The 21602-nt window shown below is 37.9% G+C and overlaps 1 protein-coding gene across 1 annotated transcript in view; it reads left to right on the top strand.

Annotated features, from left to right (window-relative positions):
- Nucleotides 1-21602, top strand: part of SYT14 (synaptotagmin 14) — a 437307-nt gene that overhangs the window by 12773 nt on the left and 402932 nt on the right. The window contains exon 2 of the mRNA XM_064273241.1: nucleotides 2678-2725. Coding sequence (XP_064129311.1) covers nucleotides 2678-2725 — 48 coding nt within the window. The remainder of the gene's footprint in view (nucleotides 1-2677; nucleotides 2726-21602) is intronic.

Here is a 21602-nt window from a genome sequence, read left to right as displayed (position 1 = left end):
GCATAAAATTTGTACAGCATTCACCCTCTACCTGATTGAAAACCACTTACTGTAAGCCTTTTCACTCTTAAACAAACCTATACATTAAAACATACACTTTTGACATATGTAATGCATTTTTTTCTTACATTCTTTTTGATCTTAAAGTATTGGGGACAAAAAGATATTGAATATCAGTGCCTGATAAAACCAAAAAAACCAAACCTGTTGCCATCGAGTTGATTCTGACTTGTAGCAACTGTATAGGACAGGGTAGAACTGCCCCACAAGGTTTCCAAGGAGCAGCTGGTGTATTTGAACTGCCAATCTTTTGGTTAGCAGACAAGCTCTTAACCACTTTACCGCTGATATTAAATACTGGTGCCTGATAATATAATACAACTTATTTAACTTTTCATGCTTCTTTTATACTTAAAAAAAATTAATTTATTGGCTGGTATTAATTTATCCTTAATAATCCATTCTATTTCAGTAATAATAGTGATTGCTCTTGAGTTCCATATATACCTCAGTGAAATGTTTTTTGTTGTTTGGGATTTTGGAAACAAATACAAGTAATAGTAAAGCACAGTCTTATTTGCTTGTTTGTGGTGTGTGATTTTTGCAAGTACTCTGCCAAATTTGACAATGATCAATTGATTCTGTATACTTAAATAGCATAGATACTTGATTTGGCTTTTTTGCTTATGAGGCTCTTTTATTTAATATAGTTAAATTGAATGTTTTTTAAAGTAGGAGTTAGCTTTCCTTGACATTTTGCAGTTTTGAGAAGCCTTATAGAGAATTTAATAGTTTTTGTTGTTACTACTAATACTAAGCCTTGTGAAAATTATATAGCTATATTTCAGATTAGATGTGTATAGTAAAACTTAACTAATTTGTATTAAATATGGGGGTAAGTCCAGTTGTAATTACAGTCTTGAATAGCCTTCTTACATGAATTAAGTACATAACTCAAACTAAGTTATAAGTCTTACCTTCTGGAGTACATGTCTTAATGATTAATTACGCTTTGATTCTGACTCAAAGCAACTCTATAGGACAGGGTATAACTGCCGCACAGGGTTTCCGAAGAGTGGCTGGTGGATTTGAATGGCTGACCTTTTGGTTAGTAGCTAAGCCCACTGTGCCACCAGGGCTCTGGAGTAATCTATGAAAACATCAGTGATGACCTCAATATACATTGTAGTTATGTTTTTGTTATTATGTGATTCTTCAAAATGTCTTGAAATTAGTTTCTTATAATGTGATCGGTACTCTTCTTCCAGTTATTTGACTGCTTTCTCCTCAGTTTTTAAAATGCATAGCATATAAGTATACTTAATTCTAGCCCTTCAGCAAATGATCAGTGGTTGCTCATTGATAATATTCCAGTTAATAAGATTTTGCTGTATTTTACATTTTGGTTTTGCTGAATAATAATTCATTTATAATCATAATTGTTTTAAGTTAGGTGTTTTGTCGTATTGAGTCTGTCTTCCTGATAAGTAGAGATTGATCTGTATTGTTGATAATAACGAAGCTATGGCATTGCTATAACGAAACTAGCATGTAGACCTAATCTACGTTAGTGATAGAAATACTGTTTCCTGTTTTTTTAGCTTGCTTCCAAGATGACCTACTTTTTTAGTGGATATTGTTGTTTTTATGCTTTGTTATTGTAGGAAATTTTGTTTCTTATAACTGACGTGTTCATAACAAGCTACTGTAATAAACCAGATGATTAAATTGTTTAATATTTTTATTATGGAAAGGTTAAAGGTAATTCACAGTATAATTATAAGGTCATGCTGTATTTAGAAGATTACAAAATTTTATTCAGCTTACATTTATTTAAAGTAGTGGCAGTATGCTTCAGACTGAAGGGGATATGTATTTATTACTCTTATGATAAAAAAATTTTTTACGATAAATTAGAATTCTTTAACTTTTTTAGTTTTTATCATCTCATACTATCTGTTTATTAAATTTGTTTTATCATTATGAGTTTATAGGACTGGGTAGCTGGAGAATGGGGAAAGGGTCACATTTCTTTTTATCCAGTATGAGTATATATGGTAAAATATAAAAGTGCCTTTACAGGGTTGATCCTTCAATAATAACTTACCTGTGTATGGTAAGCCTGAGATGCAGAATTGGGTCTTCCCTTGCAGTATTTCCATCCAGATGGTGCAAAGAGGGGCTTAGGATATTGTGATGTGATTGATTTCTGTTCTGGAGAAGCTTGGCATTTAAAACAGCTTACTTGAATGAAGCTTCGTTATTCCAAGACTTTATTTTCTGGGTCGTTCAGGTGGATTCTGGATATCAGGCTGTCTTATTCATAAACTGAATGTTTACGCAAATAACACGTGCCTTCTGTATTTGTTTGCCAACCGCGTCCCCCCGCCCAGGTGTTTTAATAAGTGCCACTATGCTAATTTTTTTTTTTTTACCCTTTGCTGTAAAAAAGAAAATTAGCATAGTACGCCTACAAAAATACTTTGCGGGGGAGGGCATAGTTGTCAAACAAACATAGGAGGTGTGCGTTATTTCCATGAAAATATGGTAGTTAAGCTTAAAGAGAAGACTTCGGAACTTTTTTCCTGAGGTCATGTTTGGCAGTTAATTTAAACTATACTTTGTAACAAGTTCAGGTTATTTTCTGTGTTCTTAACTATTAAAACTTTCTTAACAGGTGGAGAAAGAACCTGTGGAGTACATGAACTTATCTGTATTAGAAAAGGTAAGTAAGTGCTCCATGTGAACATTTAAATACTAAACGAATGTTTCACAGTGAATAATAAAGTTTAGTAAGATGACAGATGATTTACTTATATAACATAAAGTTTAATAAATATTACCTTTGTTATTTTATTATACTCTTGAAAAAAAAAACCAAACCAAACCCATTTTGCCGTCGATTCTATTCCGACTCATAGTGACCCTGTAGGACAGAGTAGAACTGCCTCATAGGGTTTCCAAGGTGTGGCTGGTGGATTTGAACTGCCGACCTTTTGGTTAGCAGCTGGGCTCTAAACCACCGTGCTACCAGGGCTCCATTATGCACTTAATCATCCATAAAGTACATATTGCTTATTATGCGGTTATTGAGAGTTGCTATTTTATATTTAATTTAGATGGACTGATAAAGCCTGGTTTTTAGCATATTGGTTATCAGACGCGGTAAAGAGGCAAAGAGTGGAGGGTTTGATTTTTGTTCCCTTTCAGAATCTGGAATCTGAGTGCATGCCGATCTCCCATTGACTTCTGTTCTATTACTATTCCGAATCAGAGAGATGTAGAGGAGGTAGTCAAAATTTAATTTGGGAACGTGTCCGAAGACCACAACATCCTTTGACACCAATGACTGTCTATGCTTCCTTAGAAGGAGCCACCTGACAACTGGGTGGTTCAGGAAGGTGGCCCCAGGAAAGGTAATTCAGTTATTAGGTGGGAGGCGAGGAGCCAGGTATTCTCTAGATTTCGAAGAATCAGGAGAACCCTTGGGAGTCCCCACAACTCCTTATAAATAATCACAAATCTGTGAAATGGTGTGAAGAAAGGAGAAGATGTACCTGGGGAGGTCAGGGGAAGAAATCTTCATAAATTTTTACGGAACATATGTAGATCAGCTGTTATCTGTCTTTAAACTTGGGGGCCTTTCTTTTTCTTGCATCTCTCCTGAAGACTGACTTGGCCCTCCTGAGTCTGGCCAACCAGCAGTACCCCTCCATTATACTTCACCCTGAGGAGGTTTGGGGCATTGTCAGTATTTGTGGTACCTGAGTATGATTGGCATGCCAGGGAAATGTCAGCATATTTTCAGTAAGCCTTCAACAGCTCTAAAAAGCCTCTGCTTCTTATAGAGTTAAATTTTTTTTTTTAATCCTTATTAAATAAATTTGTTTGACCATCATTGACATGGTCATGCTATCTTATCTGTTTGTCACTGCCTGTGACTGCTTTTAGTTTAAAAACACTCTCCTTCCTGTATTAAGGTATAGTTTATCTGTATACCTTTCCTCTGGTACCAAAATGAGGAAATTGAAGTCAGTTCCCTGAAATTTCAAATTTAGAGTCATGATCTTACATTATAACCATTGTCGATTTGTATTTCTTACCTAAAATTGGAGGGTCGAAGGGGCAAATCTATATATTGATTTCTTCCTCTTTGTAAACAATTTTAGTTTTCTACTATAATATAAAAGTAAGCTAGAATTGCTAAAAATATTTTAAATGATTTTATACCCATTACTTTCCACTAAATACCGAATTCATTTGACTGGACAGCAACAAGATATTGTACAAATCAGTTGAAATCAAAAGCTATTAAAGCTGAGATCAGGTGAAGAGAGAACCAAGACAAGAATAGAGATAGCAAAACCCAAAACCAAACCCGTTGTCCTTGAGTCGATTCCAACCCTTAGAAGGAAGAATTAAAGTGCCCAGAGGGTCTTCTGTGGTTACAGTGAGAACAGAAAGCTGCAGTGGAGACAACACTAGAATAAATAAGGATAGATTATGATCTGAACACAGTTTCATTGTGGCTTTTCTTGCTCTTCTCTATTGCTGTCTCCATACATTCCCAGGTAGTGCTCAACCATACCTTGTCCACATTTTTCTATATTAGTCCAGTTCTTCCTACCATTATTCTGTAGACTTTTAAATATATGATATAAAAAAAAAAATTCATGCTCTAGCATATCATGACAGAGTTTCTGAATCTCTGTGTATCCTCAGCATTTAGTATACCGTCATATTTCTAATCATCGTCTCATAAGTATTTGAATATTTTTAAATGTAATGCTGAGGGCTAAAGTTTTTATGTTTTAGGCTGGACTTACTAGAGTAGAGCATGTGAAGGTTATACGAAGTAGAATATATATACTCAGCATATATAGTCTTGGCATGGTGACTTTTGTTCAAGTTTTAATTATTAGTAGCAATGATTCTAGTAAAATGGCATCTCTGACATCACATTCAATTTCTTTTTACCTGCTTGGCTGTTCTTTTTCTGTCTCTTGCTGGCTTGTCTCCTCTCTCAGACCTCTGAATATTGGAATGTACCAGAGTTTGGTCCTGGGCTTACACGGTTTTCCTATTCATTCTTTCCCTCTGTTTGATTTGATCTCGTTCTATTGTTTTAAATTTATAAATCCAGCTCTAGTCTATCCTTGAGCTCCCTACCCTTATATCAAACTATTTCCTTGATACATCTCTCTGAATATCTCTTAGAATATCAACTCGACATCTAAAATGCAGGTCCTAATTTTCTCACATGAGTTTATACCTTCTTCAGTTTTCCACATTCCACATCTCAGCTATTAAATAGCATCATCTACCCAGTTGTTCAAGTTCTAATTTAAGAATCATTCTACATTTCTCTAATTCTCCCACCCTCCACATTTAGTCCTTACGATGCTCCTCTGTCAGTTCTACCTTCAAAATATATTTGAATCCATTTTCCCATCATGGTGCTGTCATCGTAGCCTGAGTCCCTACCATCTCTTGCCTAAACCACTGTAATAGTTCCTGTTTTTCCCGCTCCCACTTTTACCTCCTTACAGTTTATTTTCCAAATAGCCAGTAATCTTTTTAAAATGTAAATAAGACCACATCACTTTGCTGGTTGGGATTCTTCTGTGGATTCTCATTATAAACCAAAAAAACCAAACCCAGTGCTGTCGAGTTGATTCCAACTCATAGCAACCCTATAGGACAGAACAGAACTGCCCCATAGAGTTTCCAAGGAGTACCTGGTGGATTTGAACTGCCAACCCTTTGGTTAGCAGCCGTAGCACTTACCTACTATGCCACCAGGATTCTCATTATATTTGGAATAAAACCAAATACCTTATCCAGATCTACAAAGCATTACTTTACAGCAACAATTCAAAATCCAAAATCCCATCTAAATAGCATAAGCTCAAGAATCCCAAATCTCATTATCTGAAAATCTAAATCAGATGTGAGCGACACTCTGGGTATAATCCATTCTGGGGCAAAATTCCTCTCCATCTGCGAGCCTGTGGAACTAGAAAACAAGTTACCGGCTCCCAAAATACAGTGGATAGGAGAACAGCTATAAACATTCCTATTCCAAAAGGGGGAAAGTGGGAGAAAGAAAGGAATCACTGGTCCCAAGCAATTTTGAAGTCCAGGTTGGCTTAAGCCTGGGAATATACCCTTGGGCTCTGCTGAAGTTCTGCACTAAGGGCTCAAGGCTTTGCCTGTATCTTCCTTTCTTTGTTCACGAAGGGTAGCATGCATTTGCAGCTGAATAATTGTATCAGTCTGTTTATTGCCTGTAGAGTGTTGGGAGCCTTCTTTCCTCCCTTTCAGTCAGTGGGTCTTCCCGGTATGTCATAGGGATTCACTTCATCAGACAAGAGTCTCTTCCACAGATCTTTTGTACATAACTCCATTTCAATTTTTTGTCTTCTGTTGAGATGGCAGAGGGGATACGTGGTGAATCGCACACCTAATCTCTTCAAAGAACCTTCTGTACCACTGAATACTGACCTTTGTCCTGAGGCACTAACAAAAGATCTTCAAGGCACATCCTTGGCTTTCCTGTCAGAGCTCCTTTTGTTGACAGTGAATATCCAAATTTTGGTGTCTTTTGTAATCTAGGTAGGCTGAGAAATTCCCAAATAATCAAGTCCTAGTTCCTTTTTGGAAACCCTAGTGTTGTAGTGGTTAAGAGTTTAGCTGCTAACCAAAAGGCCAGCAGTTCGAATGTACCAGGTGCTCATTGGAAACCCTGTGGGGCAGTTCTACTCTGTACTGTAGGGTTGCTTTGAGTCAGAATTGACTCATTGGCAATGGGTTTGGTTTGGTTGGTTTTGATTTGCTTTTTGCTTAACGATTCTTCTCTCAATTTATCTCTTTCCTCGCACATTTTACTGTAAGCAAGAAGAAACCAGGCTATGCCTCCAGCACTTTGCACGGAATAGCAAAGCATTTATGAATTATGCTTTCCATGTGACTGTAGGACGCGATTCAGCTAAGCTTTCTACCACTACTTAACAAGGATCTCCTTTGAGTTTTCAGTTATCTAACAACAGCAACATTTCCTTTAAGCCCTCAGCAGCGGCACCTTTAACATCCCCATTTACGCCAGTGGTCTGCTTATGAGTTAAGAAATTTCTAGGATGTTACAGACTTTCTCTGCCATCTTCCTCACTTCCGAGTCCTCGCTAGCAGAATCTTTAGCATCCATATTTCTACAAGCAGCCTTTTCAGGGCAATCTTGGCTTTTTCTGTCACACACCTCAATATTCTTCAGCTTTTACTCATTACCGAACTCTAAAGCCACTACCCCGTCTTTAGGTACTTGTTACAGCAGCATCCTGCTTCCGGGTATCAAAATCTGTATTAGTTTCCTGTGGCCGCTGTTAAAAATCTCTGCAAACTTGATAGCTTGAAAAAACACACGTCTATTCCTTTACAGTTCTGGAAGCCAGAAGTCCAAAATCAGTTTCACTGGTCTAAACTGGTCAAGGCATTGATTGGCAGCCTTGCCTTTGGAGGCTTCAGGGGAGAGTCTTTCTTTATCTTTTCCAGCTTCTGCAGGCTGCCTGCATTTTTTGTTTAATTACTCCTTCCTCCATCTCCAAAGCATATCACTCCAACCTCTGCTTTCCTTGTCCGTCTCCTATTCCTCACCCTGATCTCCTGCCTCCCTTTTATTATGTAGAGACCATTGTGATTCCATCAGACTCACCTGGATAATCCAGGATAATCTTCCCATCTCAAGGTCTGTAATATAGCTATATCTGCAAAGTCCCTTTTGCCACATAAAGTTACATTTACAGGTTCTGGGAGATTAGGGGGTAGAGACCTTTGCGGGGGCCACTGTTCAGCTTACACACCTGTATGATCTGACCTCGCCTACTTCACCCTCCGTTTTCATGTGTACTCCCTCTTACTTTACTTCAGCCACGTTGGTTTTCTTTGTCTTCATTTAATTGTACCAGGCTTGTTTCTGGCTCAATTTATTACAGGCTGTTTTCTCTGCCTAGAAATCTCTCCCCCACTAGCTTTTTGAGTGACTAACTCCTCTAATCCTTCAAATACCATCCCAAGTATCACTTCCTCAATCTCACATTTTCTACCTAAAGTAGCCCCTCCCATTCCTCTATTCTTTAATTTCCTTTATATGACCGTATTTATTTAAAAACAACTATATTAGTTGGCAATTATTTATATAGTTATTTACTTTTTGGAGGGGAGCTGTATGTCTCCCCCATTAGAATATAAGCTCGAAGAGGGCAGGGACTTTGACTTGTTCACTGCTATATCCCTAGTGCCTAAAATAGGCATAGGCATAAGGTAGATAATGAATGTTTGTGAAATTAATAAATGAATAATTGAATAAGATTTGACTGAATTAATCACTAAAAATGTTGTTTAATGCCTACCATTTAATTAGGAGGTATTTATTGAATACTTTTCTATGAAAGCATTGTTCTAAATATAATGACTGATAAACAGGGATTGTTCCCCCAGCAATATTATGAACTAGATAATCTGAAACTTTCTGCTTAGAAAGTTAGAGGGTCATTAACTTGTAACCCGTCGGTGCTGAGTTGATTCTGACTCGTAGCGCCACTATAGGACAGAGTAGAACCGCCCCACAGAGTTTCTAAGAAGTGCCTGGCGGATTTGAACTGCCGACCCTTTGGTTAGCAGCCGTAGCACTTAGCCACTACACCACCAGGGTTTCCATTGAATAGGTTTATGAAACAAAAATATCACTAGTATGACTAATCAAAAAAAAAAAAAAAAGACAGAAGCCACAAATAAACATTAGGCATGTAAAAGAGAATGTAATTAGAGTTACAAGTAAGATTTAAGAAGTTGTAGGAACTTTAATGACTTTTTGATAATAAATATGAAATCATAGATGAAATGAACAATTTTTGAGAAAATTTAATTTAAACTGATAGAAAACGTCAATTAACCATTAATTATTTTGGGGGGACAACTACTGTCCTTCAAAGAAAAAAAGACCCAATCATGAAAACTGTTCCTGAGATTAGAAGAAATGAAACATTACTCCGAATTATTTCATGAGGCCGTAGTATAACCCTGATACTAAAACCAGGCATATATATTATGAGAGAGGGAAATACATGCTTATCTTAATAGTTTAAGTTAACCATGTGATCAGCTCAACAGCAAAAAAAGTATTTGATGATATTTATTACTTATTCAAATAAAAAATCACAGCAAACTTCTTTAATAAAGAATATTTATTTAAAAATAGAGAATAAACTATAAATCATTAATGATCAAACATTAGAAGCATGAATGCTTCTATTCAGTATTGAAGATCATAGCTGGTACAGTAAGTCAGCACAAAAAAATAAAGAGCATATAGTTGAAAAGAAAGGGATAAAGCTAATTATTCATAGGTGACATTGATTATCTACATAGAAGATCCAGGAGATTCTATACACAAATTAATAGAAGAGTTCAGCAAACATGATGAAAACCAGATCAATGTAATAAAAATTGATTGCATTCCTATGTAGTGGGCAGCATACAATTAGGAAATACGACAAAAGAAGGTATCTTGTAGAGTAGTGACAAATCTGGAATATACCCAGTGTCACGGATTGAATTGTGGCCTTCAAAAATATTTGTCAACTTGGCTAGGTTATGATTCACAGTATTGTGTGGTTGTCCTCCAGTCTGTGATCTGATGTGTTGTAAATTCAAGCCTCTGTGATGTTAATGAGGCAGAATTAGAGGCAGTTAGACAGGACACAATCTACAGGATTAGGTTGTATTTTGAGTCAGTCTCTTTTGAGATATAAGAGAGAAGCAAGCAGAGAGAACAGGGACCTCTTACCACCAAGAAAGAAGAGCCGGAAGCAGAGCATGTTCTTTGGACCTGGGGTCCCTGCACTGAGAAGCTCTAAGACTAGGGGGAAATTGATGACAGGGACCTTCCCCCAGAGCTGACAGAGGCAAAAAGCCTTCACCTGGAGCCGGCACCCTGAATTTGGACTTCTAGCCTTCTAAACTATGAGAGAGTAAATTTCTCTTTGTTAAAGCCACCCGCTTGCAGTATTTCTGTTATAGCAGCACTAGATAACTAAGACACCTAGGAATAAGTTGAATGAAAGATTTATATGACTTTTTATTTTATTGTGGTGAAAATATATGCACCAAAGCATTTGTCAATAGAACAGCTTCCATGTTTACAATTCAGTGACATTGATTACACTTTTCATGTTGTGCCACCATTATCACTATCTTTTTCCAAAATATTCTGTAATCATTCACATAAACTCAGTCCCCTCCAAACCGAAACTCACCCTTTCCGCATACCTCCCACCCCTGGTAAAAAAATTTAATGTAAGTGAAATCATATATTTGTCCCTGTACGACTCATTTATTTTTGCTCAGCATAATCTTTTCAAGGTTTATCCGTATTGTGGCAAGTATCAGATCTTCATTTCTCTTCATAGCTGTTAATAGTTCATTATATGTGTATATCACATTTCGTTTATCCACTCATCTGCTGATGGACATTTCAGTTGTTGCCACCTTTTGGCTACTGTGAAAAGTGCTGCAGTGAACCTTAGTGTATGGGTTTCTGTTTGTGTTCCTGCCTTCACTACTTCTGATTATGTAACTGAGATTGGGATTGCTGGGTCATATTGTAATTCTATGTTCAACTTTTTGAGAAACTGACAAAATTTTTTCCACAGCAGCTATACAGTTTGGCATTCCCACCAGCAGTGGATGAGGGTTCTAGTTTCTCCACAACCTACTCAACGCCTGTTGCCATTCTAATGTGGATGAGGTGACGTTTCACTGTGGTGATTTGCATCTCCCTGATGGAGCCTTGAAGCCGTGGTGGCACAGTGGTTAAGAGCTATGGCTACTAACCAAAACGTTGGCATTTGAATCTACCAGCTGCTCCTTAACCCTATTGGGCAGTTCTACTCTGTCCCGTAGAGTTGCTGTGAGTCGAAAATCGCCTCTGTGGCAGTGAGTTTGGTTTTTTTAAATTTGTTTGTTTAACAGACAGTGATGTTGAGCATCTTTTCATATACTTGTTGTCCAGTTGAATATCCTCTTTGGTGAACTGACCAAGTCCTTTGCCCATATTTTAATTGGGTTGTTTGTCTTTTTGTTGTTAAGTTGTGGAAGGTTTATATATGTTTTGGCTATTAGGCCTTTATTCAATATATGGTTTCCAAAATTTTTTTCACAATCTGTAGCTTGCCTTTTCACTTTTTGATAAAGACCTTTGAGGTACCAAAGTATTTAATTTTTATGAGGTCCCTTTTATCAGTTTTGCCCTTTGCTGCCTGAGTTTTCGTTATCATATCTGATAATCACTAACTCTAGGCTTCACAGCCTGGCCTCTACATTTTCATCTATGAATTTTATGGTTTTAATTTTCACATTTAGGTCTTGATTCATTTTGCTTTGGTTTTTATGTATGGTGTGAGGCATGGATCCTGATTAAGATATATATGACTTTTATAGAGAAAACTTAATATAGAGAGATGAAGAAAACATATAAATGGAGAGATAAATAATTTAGTTGCTTTCAGAATACCCTACATCCCAGATTTGTCTTGTTTATATAAATATTGAAATAATATATATATGTTCTTATTCCCCCTCCTTTTTACAAGAGGTAGCATACTATATTTATCCATCTCCCTACCTACCTACTTCCTTCCTTCTCTCCCTCCCTCGCCTCCTATCTTCCTTTGTATCTTGGGGGCGGAGGTGCTTTTTTTTTTCTTTTTTTTATTGTGCTTTAAGTGAAAATTTACCGTTTAGCTTAGTTTCCCATACAGAAATATATACACACATTCTTACCTGACCCTAGTTGCTCTCCCTGTAATGTGACAGCACACTCCTCCTCACCACCCTGTGTTTCCCCTGTCCATTCAACCAGCTTCTCTCCCCTTCTGCCTTCTCATCTCACCTCCAGACAGGAGCTGCCCACATAGTCTCCTGTGTCTTCTTGAGCTAAGAAGTGCACTCCTCTTCAGTATCATTTTATGTCTTATAGTCCAGCCTAATCTTTGTCTGAAGACTTGGCTTTGGGAATGGTTTTAGTTTGGGGTTAACAGTGAGTCCAGGGGCCATGTCCTCTGGGGTCCCTCCAGTCTCAGTCAGACCATCAAGTCTAGTGTTTTTATTAGAATTTGAGTTCTGCACCCCACTTCTCTCCTGTTCCATTAAGGATTGTCTGTTGTGGTCCCTGTCAGGGCGGTCATTGGTGGCAGCTGGGCACCATCTAATTCTTCCAGTCTCTGGTTTATATGGCCCTTTCTGTCTCTTGGGGCCTAATTTTCCTTGTGTCTTTGGTGTTCTTCATTCATCTTTACCCCAGGTGGGTTGAGACCAATTGATACATCTTATATGGCCGTGTGGTAGCTTTTAAGACCCCAGACACCACTCAGCAAAGCTGGGTACAGAACATTTTCTTAATACACTTTGTGATGCCAGCTGACCTAGATGTCCTGTGAAACCATGGTCTCCAGACCCCTGCCCCTGCTACTCTGTCCCTTGAAGTGTTTGGCTGTATTCAGGAAACTTCTTAGTCCAGTTGTGCTTACTTCCCCTGTATTGTGTGTTGACCCTCCAGTTCCCTAAAATAATTCTTGTCTGCTATCTAATTAGCAAATACCCCTTTCCCTCCCTCCCCACCCTCATAACCATCAAAGAATGTTTTGTTCTGTGTTTAAACCCTTTCTTGAGTTCTTATAATTGTGGTCTCATACAATATTTGTCCTTTTGTGACTGACAAATTTCACTCAGCATAATGCCTACCAGATTCATCCATGTTATGAGTTGTTTCATGGATTCGTGGTTGCTCTTTATCATTGCATAGTATTCCATTGTGTGAATATACCATGATTTGTTGATCCATTCGTCCGTTGGTGGGCACCTTGGTTGTTTCCATCTTTTTGCTGTTGTAAACAGTGCTGTAATGAACATAGGTATGCATATATCTATTCGTGTAAGGGCTCTTATTTCTCTAGGATATATTTCAAGGAGTGGGATTTATGGATCGTATGTTAGTTCTATTTCTAGCTTTTTAAGGAAGTGCCAAATCAGTTTCCAAAGTGGTTGTACCATTTTACATTACCACCAGCAGTGTGTAAGTGTTCCAGCCTCTCCACAGCCTCTCCAACATTTATTATTTTGTGTTTTTTGGACCACTGCCAGCCTTGTTGGGGTGAGATGGTATCTTATTGTAGTTTTCATTTGCATTTCTCTAATTGCTAATGATCGTGAACATTCCCTCATGTATCTTTTAGCCACCTGAGTGTGTTCTTTGGTGAGGTGCCTGTTCATATCCTTTGCCCATTAAAAAAAATTTTTTTAGTTGTGCTTTAGATGAAGGTTTACAGAACAAACTAATTTCTCATCAAACAGTTAGTACATACATTGTTCTGTGACATTGGTTAACAACCCCACGACATATCAACACTCTCCCTTCTCAACCCTGGGTTCCCTATTTCCAGCGTTGCTGTTCCCTCCTGCCTTCCAGTCTCTGCCTCAGGGCTAGTACACCCCATTAGTCTTATTTTGTTCCATGGACCTGCTCAATCTTTGGCTGAAGGGTGAACCTCAGGAGTGACATCATTACTGAGGTGAAGGGGTGTCTGGGAGCCAGACTCTCAGGGCTTCTCCAGTCTCTCAGGCCAGCAAGTCTCGTCTTTCTTTTTGAGTTAGAATTTTGTTCTACATTTTTCTTCAGCTCTGTCCAGGACCCTCTGTTATGATCCCTGACAGGCAGTCGGTGGTAGCTGAGCACCATCTAGTTATACTGGACTCAGTCTGATGGAGGCCAAGCAGATGTGGTCCATTAGTCCTTTGACATATTTTGAATGGGTTAATTGTCTTTTTTTTTTGTTGAGGTTTTGCAGTATCTTCAAGATTTTAGAGATCAGACGCTAATCGAATTTGTCATAACCAAAATTTTTTTCCCAGTCTGTAGGTTATCTTTTTACTCTTTTGGTGAAGTTTTTAGATGAGCTTAACTGTTTGATTTTTGGAGCTCCCGGTTATCTAGTTTCTTTTCTGGTGTTTGTGCATTGTTGCTAATATTTTGTATTCTGTTTATGCCATGTATTAGGGCTCCTAGTGTTTCCCTGTTTTTTCTTCCATGATCTTTATTGTTTTAGATTTTATATTTAGGTCTTTGATCCATTTTCAGTTAGTTTTTGTGCATGGTGTGAGGTATGGGTCTTGTTTCATTTTTTTGAAGATGACTATCCTGTTATGCCAGCACCATTTGTTAAAGAGACTCTATTTTCCCCAGTTAACAGACTTTTGGGCCTTTGTCGAATTTCAGCCACTTATGAGTGGATGATTTACATCTGGATTCTCAGTTCTCTTCCATGGTCTATGTATCTGTTGGACCAGCACAAGGCTGTTTTGACTACCATGGCAGTATAATAGTTTCCAAAATCAGGTAGTGTGAGGCCTCCCACTTTGTTCTTCTTTTTCAGTAATGCTTTACTTGTCTGGGGCCTCTTCACTTTTCATATGAAGTTGATTATTTGTTTTTCCATCGCGTTATAAAATGCCATTGGAATTTGGATTGGGATTGCATTGTGGCTGTAGATCGCTTTGGGTAGAATAGACATTTTCACAATGTTGAGTCTTCCTATCCATGAGCAAGGTATGTTTTTCCACTTACGTAGGTCTCTTTTGGTTTCTTGCAGTAGTGTCTTGCAGTTTTCTTTGTATAGATCTTTTATGTCTCTGGTTAGATTTATTCCTAAGTATTTTATCTTCTTGGGGCTATTGTAAATGGTATTGATTTGGTGATTTCCTCTTTGACATTCTCTTTGTTGGCGTAGAGGAATCCAACTAATTTTTTGTGTTTATCTTGTATCCTGATACTTTCCTGAAATTTTCTATTAGTTTTCTTGTGAATATTTTAGGGTCTTCTGTGTATAAGATCTTATCATCTGCAAACAGAGATACTTTTACTTCTTCCCTACCAATTTGGATGCCCTTTATTTATTTTTCTAGCCTAATTGCTCTGGCTAGGATGTCTAGCACGATGTTGAATAAGAGTGTTGATAAAGGGCATCCTTTACCTGGTTCCCATTCTCAAGGGGGATGCTTTCAGACTGTCTCCATTTAGTATGAGGTTGGCTGTTGGCTTTGTATAAATGTCCTTTATTATGTTGAGGAATTTCCCTTTCATTCCTATTTTGCTGAGAGTTCTTATCATGACTGGGTGCTGAACTTTGTCAAATGTGTTTTCTGCAACAGTGGATAAGATCATGTGGTTCTTGTCTTTTGTTTTATTTATGTGATGGATTACATGGATTGTTTTTTAATTTTAAATCATCTCTGCATACTTGGTATGACTCCTACTTGGTCATGGTGAATTATTTTTTTGATAAGTTGTTGAATTCTGTAGGCTAGAATTTTGTTGAGGATTTTTGCATCTAAGTTCGTGAGGGATTTTGGTGTGTAATTTTCTTCTTCTTTTTTTTTTGTGGTGTCTTTACGTGGTTTTGGTAACAGGGTTATGCTGGCTTCACAGAATGAGTTTGGGAGCATCCCGTCCTTTTTTGTGCTCTGAAATACCTTTGGTAGTAGTGGTGTTAACTGTTCTCTGAAAGTTTGGTAGAACTCTGCAGTGAAGCCGTCTGGGCCAGAGCTTCTTTTTGTCCATTTCTTCTAGGTTTTCAAATTTGTTAGAGTACAGTTTTTAATAGTATTCTGGTATGACTCTTTTAATTTCCTTTGGGTCTGTTGTGGTAGTGGCCATCTCATTTCTTTTTCGGGTTATTTGCTTCGTCTCCAGTTCTTCTTTTGTCAGTTTGGCCAGTGGTTTATCGATTTTATTGATCTTTTCAAAGAACCAGCTTTTGTTCTTGCTAACTCTTTCAGTTGTTTCTTTTGTTCTCCATTTCATTTAATTCTGCTCTGATTTTTATTATTTGTCTTCTTCTGGTTCCTGAGGGTTTCTTTTGCTGCTGTGTATTTATTCGAGTTGTAGGGATAGTTCTTTGATTTTGGCCCCTTCCTCTTTTTTGATGTGTGCATTTATTATAATATGACCTCTGAGCACTGCTTTTGCTTTGAAAGTGTTTTCATTCTCATTTGATTTTTTGAATTTCTTTATTCTCTCCTTAATTTCTTCAGTAACCAAGTAGTTTTTGAGCAAGGTGTTATTTAGTTTCCATGTGTCTGGTTTTGTTTTCCTTGCCTTTTCTGTTATTAATTTCTACTTTTATGGCTCTTTTGGATTCTGTTAAGGCTTGCTTTATTGTCTAATATGTGGTCTATTCTGGAAAATGTTCCATGTGCGTTGGAAAAGAAAGTATACTTGGCTGCTGTTGGGTGGAGTGTTCTGTATATGTCTTTGAGGTCCAGTTGGTTGATTGTGGTGTTAGATCTTGTGCGTCTTTATTGAGCTTATTTCTGGATGTTCTGTCCTTTACCGAAAGTGGAGTGTTGAAATGTCCTACTATTATTGTGGTGCTGTCTATCTCTCTTTTCAGTGTTGTTAGAGTTCGTTTTATATATTTTGGAACCTTATCGTTAGGTGCATAAATGTTTATTATGGTTATAGCCTCCTGGTATATTGACCCTTTAACCATTATTTAGTGTCCTTCCTTATCCTTTGTAGTGGATTTTACTGAAAAGTCTATTTTATTGGAAAGTAATATTACCACTTCTGCTCTTTTTTGATTGTTGTTTGCTTTATGTATATTTTTGCATCCTTTGAGTTTTAGTTGGTTTGTGTCCTTTAGTCTAAGACGTGTCTCTTGTAGGCAGCATATAGACAGATCCTGTTTTTTTAATCCATTCTGCCACTCTCTGTCTCTTTATTGGTGCGTTTAGTCCGTTTACATTTAGCATAATTATTGATAGGTATCAGTTTAGTGCTGTCATTTTGATGTCTTTTTTTGTGTCTGTGTTGTTGACTGTTTCTTTTTTCCATTTAATTTTCTGTGCTGAGTCGTTTTCCTTTATATATTCTCTTCTCTTCTTTTTCATTGGTGGTGTTTTTGTTTTTGCTGAGTATCTATGTTTTTCTTGTTTTTTATTTTGATGTGTAGGATTGTTGGTTTCCTTGTGGTTATCTTAGTATTTACACCTATTTTTCCAAGTTTAAACCAATCTTTTATTTCTTTATATTGCCTTGACTTCCTCTCCACATAAAGATCTGTGACTACATTTTCTTGTCCCTCTTTATTGATTTAATGTTGTCATCTTTTACATAATGACATCGCTGTTACCCTGTTTTGAGTGTTTCAGCTTTGATTTATTTTGGTGATTTCCCTATCTGGGTTGATATCTGGTCCTGTGCCCTGCGTTCTAGCCTTGGGTTGTTACCTGATGTTATTGATTTGCTAACTGGAGTATGCCCTTTATTATTTCTTGTAGTTTTGGTTTGGTTTTTGCAAATTTCCTAAAACCCACCCAGTGCGTCTGTTTATCTGGAAATGTCCTAATTTCACTTTCATATTTTAGAGACAGTTTTGCTGGATATATGATTCTCGGCTGGGAGTTTTTTTTTCCTTCAAGACTTTATATATGTCATCCCATTGTCTTCTTGCCTACATGGTTTCCGCTGAATAGTCAGGCCTTAGTTTTATTGACTGTTCTTTGTAGGTGACTTTTTGTTTATCCCTAGGCAGTCTTCAAATTCTCTTTATCTTTGGTTTGGCAAGTTTGATTATAATATGTCTTGGTGACTTTCTTTTGGGATCTACCTTATGTGGGATTCGAGGAGCTTCTTGGATAGATATCTTCTCATCTTTCACAATATCAGGGAAGTTTTCTGCCAACAAATCTTCAACAGTTCTCTCTATTTTCAGTTATCTCTCTCTGTTCTGGTACTCCAGTCACTCATAGGTGAAAAAGTAGAGACCCACATAATTCTTAGGGTTTCTTCGTTTTTTAAAATTCTTTTACCTGAACTTTCCTCAGATATATTGATGTCAAGTGAGTTATCTTCAGTCTCACTAATTGTGGCATCCATTTCCTGAATTTTGCTCTTATGACTTTTTATTGAGTTGTCAAATTCTGAAATTTTATTGTTAATCTTCTTGGATTTCTGTCGGCTGCCTCTCTATGGATTCTTGCAGCCTGTTAAACTTGTCATTCTGCTCGTCTCTAATCTAAAATTCCTCTAATATTTTGTCTGTGTGCTGCTTGGCTTGTTGCGTGTTTTGCCTGATCTCGTTCCAGATCTCTTAAAGAGTTCTGTATATTAATCTTTTGTGTTCTACCTCTGATAATTCCAGGAAGTTCTCTTCATCTGGAAGATTTCTTGTTTCTTTGTTTTATGAGCTTGCTGAAGTCATCATTGTCTGCCTGTTTATGTGACTAGATATTGATTGTTGTTCCAAGCCATCAGTAAGTTAATGTATTTATTTATTTTATGTTTACTTATTGTGTCCTAGCTTCTTGTTTTGTTTTGATATATCCAAATAGGCTGCTTGCATGAGCTAGTTTGATTATTGGTGCCTTTGAAGCTCCAATGTCCTGTCACCAGGTGGTTAGAGCTGCTACTAGTATGTGAGCACAGGAGTCCATTTACTTTTCTTGTATAGATTCATCTTAGGTGTCCAGGTAGTCAGTCATCAAGTGTGTGTTGCAACCTCTCACCTATAGTGTTATACAAGCAGGGGTGATTGGTGTAGGCACAGGTATCTGGCTGCAGTAGGGGGTCATGCGGTGGGCAAGGCAGGGCAGTGACAACCACCCCTGAGAGTGTGTGACGAAAACGTGTTCCTCTTCTCTAGCACACGTAAGTGGATGGGTTTTGCAGCCAGACTGTGGACACCCAGTGCTGCGGGCTGTAAGGACTGGGAGGCACCATTTATGCCTGGACCCCTGTCATGGGTGGGTAGGTGGTGTGGGGGGAGCCACCAGTCCTCAGGCCCCTGATGTGGGTAGGTGAAGACCCTGCTCAACAGGCAGAGTGGTGTGAAATGTCACAAACATGCCTCTCTACCATACAGCTGAAACAGTTGAAGTTAGATTTCAGGTATATACCAAGCTGTACTGTGGTAATGAGGGCCTACGCTGTTGAAATGGGCCCACACAGGTCTGTGCAGGGGTGAAAGGCATTTAAAGTCCGTGGACCCCTTACGTCTGTGTTTAGGCAAAGGAACTGTTTCTGCCCTAAGTTCTCAGCTTAGAGGAGCCAGTAGATTATTTTTTCCCCTGTTTGTTAATTGGTTCCTTCTCCAAGCCTGGGGTAATGGCCTAGGGTGCTCTACAGGTCCTACTTCCAGCCCAGGGAAAGCAGCTTCACTGAAGCTGACTCGGGACCTGGTGTAGAGCGGGGAGGGGTAAGTTAAGTGAGAGCGTTTTTTCCCAAAGGGATGTTTTATTGCTCTGCGTGGTAGATTAGGCGCAAGTACTTATCTTTTGCTGATTGCGTGCTGTTTTTCACTGATTCTGGACTTTGCATTGCTCATTCTCTCCCGATGAGGAAAACGCATCCTGAGTGGCACCGCTTGACTCACTGCACTTGTGCCAGTGGACCTGGCCTACAGGGTGCTGCTTCCTGCCAGGTCAGGTATGGCAGTACCTCGCTGCTTCTAAACCATCTCTCCCTCCCCCGCTGCTCAGTCTGATTCCTCAACTTTGCCTTTGATGTTCCGGGCTTCTAGATTATCATTTATAATCGATTTCACGTGTTTTTTCGGGTCTTTGTTGTAAGAAGGACCACAGGACGCATCTGACTACCATGCCATCTTGGTCCTGCCCTCTTGTTTTATATTTTGATGTTTTCTTAATGTAACACAATATCCTGGAGTTAAATTCATATCAGGAGATAGAGATCTTTCTTATTCTTTATTCTGGCTGCATTGTACTGTATTATGTGAATATATCATAATTTATTCAGCCAATTTCCTACCAATGAAAATTGCTCTGTTTTCAAATTTTTGCTTTTAAAAATATATTTCTGGTACGACTGTAAAAAATGTAATTGGCAAATGTTATGCGATAGATATATTTACAACAACAACAAAAAAAAGTGTAGCTTTTAAGGCTGCTTATGTACAACCAAAAACCTCTTGTGATTTGGTTCCTTGGTTTGGAGGTTTAGGGTCAATCTTTCATGGGACATCCCAGTAATTGGCCTAATAACATGTTTGGTGTTTCTGTTCTACCTCACAGTTCATTGCATAGTGCCTGGGGTCTGAAAATCTTCCACACTTCCCTGGAGCGACGGAGGAATAGGGAGAGTCAGGAATAGGAGGAGGATATGGAATGTGTGTGGCTAATTGACTCTGTAAACGACTGCCTTCTTTGCTGTCAGACCAGAACTGGATGGTATCTGGCTACCATTACTGAATATTTTGATCAAAGGGCCTATAGAAGAATCCTGATCAAAAGTGGGAAAATGCAGAACAGAATTTCTAATTCTCATAGACTCCACACTCCCTGGAGCTATGAAGGTTGGAGGAACCCTTGAAACTATGCCCTGAGATAATCCTTAAACCTTAAACCAAAAATTTCCCCGATGTTTTCTTAAAACCAAACAGTAGTTTAGCTTAACTAGTAAAAACTGCCTTGAACATTATACTCTTTTAAAAACTATCTGGGATCAAATTGATAACAGCAACTCAAAAAATTTGGTAGAAAGCTTAGGATACAGTGAAGTGATGTTAACAGGGAGGAACAACTCAGAGAAGGAAGGAAAGAATGGTTGCACAACTCAAAGAATGTGATCAGTGTGACTAAGTGGTTTTCCTGTGTATATTCTCAACAACAACAAAATAAATAAACTTAGAAAAATCATTAAGAAATAAGATTACAGTGAATAACGTGCATGTTATCAGTGAATGTATATTTTTAGATAGATTTTGTGAATTGAGATTGTTGGGTCAAAGGATAATTTTTACGTTATTGTGTTAGATATTACAAATTTTTTTCTGGATAATACCAATTTGCATTCCCACCAGATGTAAGTGAATTGCTGGTCTGTCAACAGAGTATGTCTTAAATTTTGGGTTTTTTTTGTTAATCTGGTGGATAAGAAATTTTATCTCAGCATCATTTAAATTTTTATTTCCTTTATATGTGAGGTTGAGTATAACCTCTAGTTCTTTTCTTATCAGTTTCTAGCAGGACCGGTTATATGTGTTTGTAAAATACACAAATGTTAGCCTGGTATGATTTGAAGTACCCCAAAAGGGTCTGCTTCTCCTGAAATATGTCTTCCATCAATGTTCTCTGGTTTGTCATTACCTGGCATTTGCTGTAGTTAGGATTCTTCTGATCTTTAGAAACTCATTTCAAAATATTACTTGGGGAAGGAGGGTGAGGAGTTACTCCTTGATCCTGCAGCATTTTCACCTAAACACATTATCACAGTGTATCAGATTATTTTACTTTTACCATGGAATGCAGGATATTACAGACCCGAAGACATGGTACCCAGGATATGGTGGTCAGTTTATGTATCAATTTGGCTAGGCTATGGTACCTAGTTGTTTGGTGAAGCCCTAGTCTAGATGCTGTTACGAAGTAGTTTCATGTGATTAAATCATTTGGCCTGAAGTGAATCAGGTTACATTCCATAATGTGAGTGGACCTTATCCACTTGAAGGCCTTAAGAGTAAAAAGTGAGTTATCCC

This window comes from Loxodonta africana, chromosome 20 (genome assembly GCF_030014295.1).
Source record: "Loxodonta africana isolate mLoxAfr1 chromosome 20, mLoxAfr1.hap2, whole genome shotgun sequence".
Taxonomy (NCBI): Eukaryota; Metazoa; Chordata; class Mammalia; order Proboscidea; family Elephantidae; genus Loxodonta; species Loxodonta africana.
Note: the sequence above shows the minus strand (reverse complement) of the source record. Positions and strands in the feature narration are given on the sequence as shown.